This window comes from Berghia stephanieae, chromosome 1 (assembly GCF_034508935.2).
Source record: "Berghia stephanieae isolate SIO BIC M18660-M18661 chromosome 1, UCSD_Bste_1.3, whole genome shotgun sequence".
NCBI classification, from domain to species: Eukaryota; Metazoa; Mollusca; class Gastropoda; order Nudibranchia; family Aeolidiidae; genus Berghia; species Berghia stephanieae.
The window spans coordinates 63,005,851-63,015,287 of record NC_088360.1 but is presented as its reverse complement, the minus strand read 5'-3'; the positions used below and the strand labels follow the sequence as shown (position 1 = coordinate 63,015,287).

At 38.1% G+C, this 9,437-nt stretch overlaps 3 protein-coding genes across 3 annotated transcripts; all 3 read left to right on the top strand.

The window, feature by feature from the left end:
- The first annotated feature begins 5,963 nt into the window (after positions 1–5,963).
- On the top strand, positions 5,964–6,824 carry LOC144975217 (uncharacterized). Its single transcript, XM_078919119.1, has one exon. The coding sequence runs from the start codon at positions 5,964–5,966 to the stop codon at positions 6,822–6,824; it is 861 nt and encodes a 286-aa protein (XP_078775245.1).
- An 82-nt stretch (positions 6,825–6,906) lies between these two features.
- On the top strand, positions 6,907–7,404 carry LOC144975156 (uncharacterized). The gene has a single exon (XM_078918984.1). It carries the CDS (start codon positions 6,907–6,909, stop codon positions 7,402–7,404), a length of 498 nt encoding a protein of 165 aa, XP_078775110.1.
- Positions 7,405–8,020: 616 nt separating this feature from the next.
- LOC144975093 (uncharacterized) lies at positions 8,021–8,974 on the top strand. The gene has a single exon (XM_078918858.1). The coding sequence runs from the start codon at positions 8,021–8,023 to the stop codon at positions 8,972–8,974; it is 954 nt and encodes a 317-aa protein (XP_078774984.1).
- The last annotated feature ends 463 nt before the right edge of the window (positions 8,975–9,437 follow it).

Genomic DNA, 9,437 nt, shown 5'->3' with positions numbered 1-9,437 from the left:
AGCAGCAACATTATCACATTCACTACTACTACTACAACCATTACAATCACATCGTCATCACTATCACTACTACTGTAACCACCACCACCATATCATCACCATTACAACTACTACTGCAACAACCACCACCAGATCATCATCACTACCACTACTACTACTACAACCACCACCACCACATCATCATCATCATCATCATCATCATCATCATCATCATCATCATCACGATCACTACTACTACTACAACTACAACCACCACCACCACATCATCATCAATACCAATACTATTACAATCACCAACACCACATCATCCTCACTACCACCAGTACTACAATCACTACCATAGGGTTTTGGAGCTTAACTTCATTTGAAATAAGGAAATTTCGGAATTGTATTTCTAATCAGTTATCTGTTTAGAACTAGATACTATACAATATGTATGCCAAATACCATCCCGATTCCCTTTTCTTGTGTGCGGGAATTCCTCTTTCGGCATTGAAATTCCTACGAGTGGTGTCTGAAATTCCTGTGAGCCAAATTTAAAGTTGGCGTCTCTTTTGCTATGGTGATGCAGTGAGTGTGAGAGAGTCATCACTACACACATAAACAACAGAAACAATTTTAAAACATGACTATGACACGCAACCACCCATACACGAGGCTATACTATTTATCCGTTTCTCTATATAGAACAGGACAAGACAAACAAGAGGTTGACACTCTCTACATTTCGCATTGATGTTTGTCGTCTGACGAGTTCAACTCTCGGTCGACCTGTCAATATTCCTTTTTTCCTAGGACGTAATCATTAATAGAATGTTGTATGGTTTTGACCGTGAAGAAAACCCTAAGAAGTCACATTTATATATTTTAGAGACATCGTTTTGAATAATTTTGAGCTAAACGAGCGAGCAGGAAGTTATTTTCTTAGATTCATGAACGGCCGATCAGCGCTTGTTTACTATAGTAACGTAATTCCCAGCCCATGTCTTAATGGCGGATGGTTTTCTCATCGAGGCCGCTGGTTGGCTGGCCAATAAGAGCACCGTACGGTTTCCATGGGGTAAATTCCTTGGATCGACCTTTATTTAAAAAAAATTATTTACTCACTTTTCAGATTATTATTTTAATTTAGAACACAGTGAGACATCAAAGTGTATTGCCTTGTGTATTTCTTGCACGTAGCAATATGAATCCGGAGAAAAACGAAACAAAAACGAACAAACAAAACCAAACCAACCAAAATAATTTTTTAAAAAAGAAAAAAAGAAAAAGAGAGAACAACTTTATAGTTACAGGGACTTGAATATGTTTAAGGGAGAGAAAGGGGGGGGGGGGGGTGGTGGTGGGAGAGATTAGAGATAGAGAGAGAGAGATATGTAAAGTATAGATAGATAGTGATAGAGAGAGAGAGAGAGAGAGAGAGAGAGAGAGAGAGAGAGAGAGAGAGAGAGAGAGAGGGGGGGTATTTTTTTTATTTTGGTTCCTACTTATAGGGTTAAAGCTTGGAACACTTTTGGTGTAGACAATATCGGCGCGAGCAGCAAGGAAGATGACTCTCCATTCTTTTAAGGACCCTTGTTTTTAAAGGTTTGATGGCGCTTATAAAACATTGAGGTCATTTTAGTGCTAGTAGAAAGGAAAAAATGGGATACCAGTCAAAAAATTATAGTTTTACAAGACATGATAGACGATGAACAATAGACCAGCCCTACAATTCAAAGGACAAGGAATGGTTTTGAAAGAAAAGGATCTTGGAAGTATACCATACATGCCGAATCTTACGAATTTTTCGTAATTTTACGAATTTTAGACAAATTTCATTTAATTGAACATTACGAATTTTTAATTCTTAGTAATACTTAAATTTTGATAATAATAATAATAATAATAATAATAATAATAATAATAATAATAATAATAATAATAATAATAATAATAATAATAATAATAATAATAATAAAAATAATAATAATAATAATAATAATAATAATAATAATAATAATAATAATATTGTGGCTGTTTATACACAATTAAAATTACTAAATTTGAAGTTTTCAATTTGATAAGTCTGTGGAAGAAGACAAAGTCAAGACTGCCCGGGGTGGAGGGGGGGGGGGGGGCTCGAAGCACAGCCATACCTAGATTTTGTTGTTCGTGATACGAAACGTTATAAAGTGATTCAAATAAGTCAAAGAGAGCGAGTAAGCGGCGACTGTCGCTTATATACGCTGACAAACAAAATATGACGTCACAATCACGAACTGAACATCATGACAACAACTCACAACATCCTCGATCGAGTACACACCAACACACACACACACAACATAAAAAGGCATATTATTTCCTACATTCCTCCCCCTTCTAAAACAAACCTCAGTTTCCAGTTTGACATCCTATAACGAAAAAAGAAACTTCTTACCTTATAAGGGTTGCTCCACCTGAACCATAAAACGGGGGAAATAACAACAAACAATAAATCTCCCTTCCCGGGGCTTGAAAACTTGAAATAAAAATCAGCAGGGGATACAATGAATATCCCTTTAAAAAAACTTGAAATAAAATAAAAATCCGCAAAACATTACTGAAAATATCCATTTCAGAACATAGTACTTATGAAAGTTGGACCAAAATTAATAAAAGATAACATGTTAGGAGGGATGTAATATTTTAAATTTCATTGGGGGTATAAGCAATCAAAATTGTAAGACAATATCAGTGGTTGCATGCTGCACTTGTAAATGGGTGGATATGTCTCATTTTTTCTTTAAAACAATGCAGCTGAAAATTGAACTTATTTAGTATTTACATTGTTGCTAGCAGACCAGGGGAGCTCTTTATTAATTAATTCACAAGAGATAATGTCAGAAATAAAAAAAAACATAGTTGAACCATGTCAGTTACCAATTCATGTTAATGTTTATAATACAGGTCCTGCCACAAGGTGATATCCATCATCATTTTGAAGCTTATGCTTCTGACTCACCTGATCGAGGTAGTAAAATATCTTCTGATGTATATCCATAATTCCCTCCCTCGCCTGCTTGAGGTGAATTACCATGTGTTCATGTTATCAGTTCATTAGGGGTACCACTACCATGGTTTCCTGGCCCACATGGTCGTCATGATACCCTAATGGGTTTTTTTCTCACATCTTGGCTTATTCTGGTTCTATCAGGCTGGGTCGGGTTCTTAAGCCATTATCAGATGGGCCTCTGGGTAGCTCTCTCCCTTCCTCGCCTGTGATTCGAGGGGTACCATCCCTGGTATCATCGGAAATCTGGGTTCAGGGGGGCTTACACCAGGTATCATCAAGCCTGTGATTCTGAGGGGTTCCAACCCTGGTATCATCAGGTCTTGGGTTCAGGGGACTTTTTTCAGCTGTCATCAAACCTGTGATATCTTGGGGTGTCATCAGGCTCCATGTGCATGGTGTCTGCTCCAGGTGTCTCTAGTAGTCCCTTGTGCCCTTGAGTCATCATGATGTGAGAAGTTTCCTGGTGGGAAGGTAAAACCTCTACCCTTTGATGGGGAGGTGAGGCGTCACCTCTACCCCTTCTCCTTCAGCCTTTGGTTCCAGTCCAGTATCGTCAGGCTGAGCTTCTCTGGCATTTTCTTTGGAATTGAACCCCTTCATCACTGCCACTTCCATGTTGACAGTGGTGGCGTCGACTCGTTGCTATTTTGCTCAAGTGATACAGACCGTGATGTTGCTCCAGACAGTCATACTTTGTTGTTTCTTTCCATGGTCTGGGGTTTTTCTGTTTGTACATAGCAACAGAAATGAGTCGTGACAGAGTTGGAGGCTTCTGATTGACCATTCTTCTTAAAGTTTGTGTCTGTTTTTGACACATAACACTGCACCGAAAATTAAATCTGCAATGATGCTGGCAGGACTGATCAGGATTGCATTCAGTTATAAAAACGTTTTAATTTTTTCATTACTGTCTTCAAAATGCACTTTGTTGCCTCTTCTAATTCCATATTCGAATTTCATCTTTTCAACTCTGTCTTCTATGGTTTTTCTAGCAGTCTTGTGAGCTGGCTTTAATATTTTTTGGGGTGATATTTCCCCAATAATAGAACCGTTAAAATTAAAGGACCAATTCGTCCAGCGAGTTCCTCACTACAAATACCTTGGTGTAACAATTGATGACAGGCTCAAGTGGGATGAACACTTGGAAATAATTAGGCATAAGATGTGCAGAAGTACATATTTTGTTGTCAAAACTCTCTCAGTTTAAAATAGATATAACCCTCTGCACATTATTTTATAGAGCAGCAATCGAAAGTGTTTTGTCATTTTGTATAACAGCTTGGGGAGGCAATTGCTTAGCAGTGGAAAGGAACAAAATAAATTCAAATATTAAAAAATCCATTAAACGCTATATAAATGATGTTGACGATGTAGATCTTTTATACGAGAAATTTTGTATAAATAAAATAACTAAAATATTAAATGACCAGTATCATCCACTGAGACCATCAGTTATTATGTCAGAAAGAAGTGGTCGCCCTTTCTCTATTTCAACGAAAACAGATACCGAAAATCTTTTCTGCCGTCCAGTATTAGGCTTTATAACAACAAGCAATAATCATTTTATATAATTATTTCGCATTTTTGCTTTCAAAAAATGTAAATATTAATTTATTAATTTATTTGTTTTGCAACCTTTTCAATTTTCAATTTATAGTGACAGTTTTAACTATTTTACAGTGTTGAAATTATTCATATTATAAAGCGCAGCTCTGGTTATGGAGCTGTTCCTTTTTTATATATACATCCTATTTCCATTGTATTTTTATCTTATTGTGTAAATTATAACACGTCTGTACAAAAAATTTCCTTTTTGGGATGCAATAAAGTATTATTATTATTATTATGTTATTATTATTATATTATTATTATTATTATTATTTTTATTATTATTATTATTATTATTATTATTTATTATTATATTATTATTATTATTATTATATTATTATTATTATTATTATTATTATTATTATTATTATTATTATTATTATTATTATTATAAGGAAAAGGCTCTCGTAAGAGCGAAAGAATTCATGGACGACAAGTTTAAGTCAAACAGTTCGTCAGTTAACGAACACGATTCGTAGACGGCAACAACACCGCAGTTAGCAAAGTTACCAATGTTAGAACTGCCAAAATTCAGTGGTGGCCACAGCCAATGGCTTACGTTTTGGGATAAATTTACTGCCATTGTTCATCATGCAAACATCCCAGACATCATAAATTTACATACCTGCAGTCACTACTGAAGGGAGAAGCACCCTCTGCCATCTATGGGCCGCCCCCTGACAGATGACAACTACGAAACAGCCAGATCCATCCTTCAACAACGATTCGATAGGAAAGAGCGTATCGTTTTCGCTCACATTCAACAGTTGCTGAACCTGTCTTGTCCAGGCCATTCTACCGTCGATTTATGGACAATCTAAGATAAATTAACAGACGCACATCAGAAGCCTTGAGGCCCTAGGTGTCAGTGGTGACACTTATGGTGTTATATTGCACCCTCTCGTCCTCCACAAACTGCCGGAGAACATACGTTTAGAGTGAGCTCGTGAAGGGGAGGGAAAGGAAAGCAACTTGGAGGATCTCCTTTTATTTCCCACTCGAAAATCCTCAGTCGAGAACGGTCACAAACATTCCGTGCAGAGCAATCCAATCCAAAACCAGAGCGAAACGGTGCCCGATACACAACATCAACTCTTCACACCAATTCGCATCGAGTTTACCCAAACAACTGTAGCGTGTGCGGCAAACACCACCGAACGGTGAAGTGTCATTCTTGGCAGCAACTAAATCTCAACGGCCGCAAAACGCAGTGTTATGAGAAGGGTTTATGTTTCCTGTGCATGGGTCCTCGTCGGATTAAGGACTGCAGATCCCAGGCCAGATGTGATTCGTGTGGTGGAAGGCACCACCATTTCCTATGTACCTCGTCGAACAATCCACTGTGAATAATGATCCAGAGCTCGACCAGACTCAGTCTATACATGTGAAAGCCGTACCAGTGAAATCATGTGTAACAATTCTTCAGGCTGCTCTTATTGCGGCGGTGAATAGTGATAGTAAATACACCATGAAAGTCAATATTCTCTTTGACAGCGGCTCAGACAGAAGTTACATTTCTTCTGCGTGCATTCTAAAATTGAATTTAGCAGTTGTTGGCAGGGAGAAGATTCCTGTGGCTACCTTTGGACAATCAAAACCACATCTGCCAGTGATTAGACAGAAATACAAATTATCACTAGTCTGTCATGATAATAATGGAACTGAAGAAATGAATGTCATTGAGTCACCCATGATCTGTGCCCCTATCCAAAAACCCAAATTACCCCCTGAAATTGTCAGAATAATACAAGGGAAAGGTTTGAAATTGGCTGAAGGATCATGTGTGGACAGTGACAGTCCTTTGAAAATTGATATTCTTGTTGGTTTACATTATTCTTGGAAATTTGTGAAACCAAATGTATGTTCAATAACAGAATATCTGTCTGCACAAGAGACCACGTTTGGGTGGATAATCTCAGACTCTTGGGCAAAGGGTGTAAAAGGGGGTGATCATACTCACATTGGCCAACAACTCTTGTGCATGACTGATATTCCGGATCAGCTTTGTCATAAGCTTTGGGATCTAGATGCCATTGGCATTTCAGATGATGTACATGATGTATTTGATTCAGATGCTAAAGTCGTTGATCATTTCAATAGGACGTGTCAATTTGATGGAGAACGTTATGTTGTTCAATTGCCATGGTTAGATGGTCAACGTGAAAAGTGGATAATCTAATGATTGCTAAGATAAGATCTGCCAACTTCACCAGGATTCGAACCCTTCTTTACGCACAGCTTACAAAACTATTTTATCAGAGATGGAGACCAGTGGTATTATCCACGAGGTACCTCCGCATGAAATAGAAACTCGCAATCCCACATTCTATTTGCCACATAGGCCAGTGGTGCGAGAAAGTAGCGTGACGACCAAAATACGACCAGTGTTTAATGGTTCCGTGAAAGGTCCCAATGGTTTATCTTTGAATGATTGCATGTCAAAAGGGCCAAATCTCATCCCGAATCTGATCGAGATAATGCTGCAATTTCGCAGAAGGAGATTTGGACTAACTTCAGATATTACAAAGGCATTTTTACAAATCAAAGTGAGTAAAGTTGATCAAAATGTTCATAGATTCATTTGGGATGTCAATGACCAGATGAAGGTTATTAGATTTGACCGTGTGGTCTTTGGGAATGCTAGTAGCCCATTTCTTTTGAATGCTACAATCAAATTACATTTGCAAAATTCTGTTGTTGTGAATGACTTGAAAAACAATTTGTATGTTGATGATTGGCTCTCTGGTGCAGATACCTAGGAGGAAATAGAGCAAATGGTCACCAGGGCAAGTGATATAATGAATCAAGGATGTTTTCCCCTTGCTAAATGGGGCTCTAATTCGTCTTCTGCATCTCAAAGCACCTACAAAGAATTTGACTTTGATGCTGACTCTGCTGAATTCCCATCATCGAAAATACTAGGAATGCATTGGTCTATCAAAGAAGACTGTTTCTACTTTGAAACAGTCCCTGAACTTGAAAGTCTGCATTACATTAAGCGCCTTGTCCTGAGCTTTATAGCGAGGATCTATGACCCGATGCGTTTCCTAAACCCCTTTACCATAATGGTCAAAATTCTATTTCAGGATTTGTGGATATTAGGCTTAGCCTGGGATAACCCTTTGCCCCAAGCTTTACAAAACAAAATGAGTCAGTGGGCTCATGAATTTAAAGAAATAAGTCAATGGAAGATTCCAAGATGTCTTGCAGTGACATCATGGAAGAATTGTAACAGTATTGAACTACTTGTTTTTTCAGATGCCTCTGAACGAGTGCTGTGTGTATTTGAAAGTGTGTGATGATGGATGTGAGAAATTATCTTTGGTTGCATCTAGGGTTAGGGTGGCCCCCTTGAAGAAAAACACAATTCCAAGAATGGAATCATTAGGTGCAGTGTTAGGAGCCAGACTGCTTTCTTTTGTAAGGTCTGCATTGGTGTTGCCTTCAGACACACCTTATTCGTGTTACACAGATTCCACAATTGCGGTACAATGGATCAAGTCTGATCCTGAGAAGTGGAAGCAATTTGTCAGAAATAGAGCAACTGAAATACAAACTCTGACAATTCCGTCCAGTTGGAGTCACTGTCCAAGAGTTAGAAACCCTGCGGACATGCTTACCCGTGGCATATCTATCCACGAGTTGATGAATTCAGACAAATGGCTCCAAGGTCCTGGATACATTGAAATCAATGATTCATGTCAAATTCATGAAGAGATGAACCCAGAAATCTATGAGATGGTTCGAACAAACCCATTCAATGTAGCTATCGGGGGTGCCATCTCTGTTGTTGATTTTGAACGATTTGGCAAATTAACAAAAGCCATTAGGGTTGTGGGATGGGTGCTAAGATTTGTTGACAACTTAAAACAGTCCCGCAACTCTAATTATGATAAGGTAAGAAAGACAGACCACTTTGATCCTGATGAACTGGAAACTGCAAAAACCTGCATAATAAAACTTGTTGAAGAAGCAAATTTTAGTGATGAAATTCATTGTTTGAAAGAGGGTAAAGCTGTGAACAAACGTTCACTTCTTTACAAATTGTCTCCTTTCATCGATCAAAATGGTTTGTTAAGAGTTGGCGGAAGATTACAAATGTCTCATGTACTTTCATATGATGAAAAACATTCTATTGTTTTGCCAAAATGCCACTTAGCTATGTTATTGGTTAGATTCCAACATAATTTGATGAAACATACAGGTGTATCTGTTTTGCTTTCATCTTTAAGAAGTAATTATTGGATAATTGGTTTGAGATCTCTTTGTAAGAAATTTGCCACCAATGTGTTGATTGTCAAAGACAAGATTCTAGGGCATGTAATGTAAAATTTGCTCCCTTACCTTCTGATAGAATTGATCGTTCGCCCCCATTTTCCATTATGGGTGTGGACCATGCTGGCCCTCTGTATTGCTCAGACATGGGTGAAAAGAAGCACTACATTCTACTGATCACATGCGCAGTTATCAGAGCTTTACATTTAGAACTGGTGTCTTCTCTATCATTAAATGACTTAATAATGGCGTTTAGACGGCTCTGCGCTCGAAGAGGAGTGCCATCTGTCATTTACTCAGATAATGCCAAAACGTTTAAGGATGCAAGCGGCCTTCTGCAACACCATTTAGGTCATGCTGCGCCAGTCTGGAAATTCAGCATTCCTTTGGCCCCCTGGCATGGAGGTTGGTGGGAACGACTCGTTGGTCAACTAAGTCTGCTCTTTGAAAATCCATTGGTAGGGAAATGGTTAGAAAATCTGAACTTGAAACAACATTGTATGAAGTTGAAGCGTGT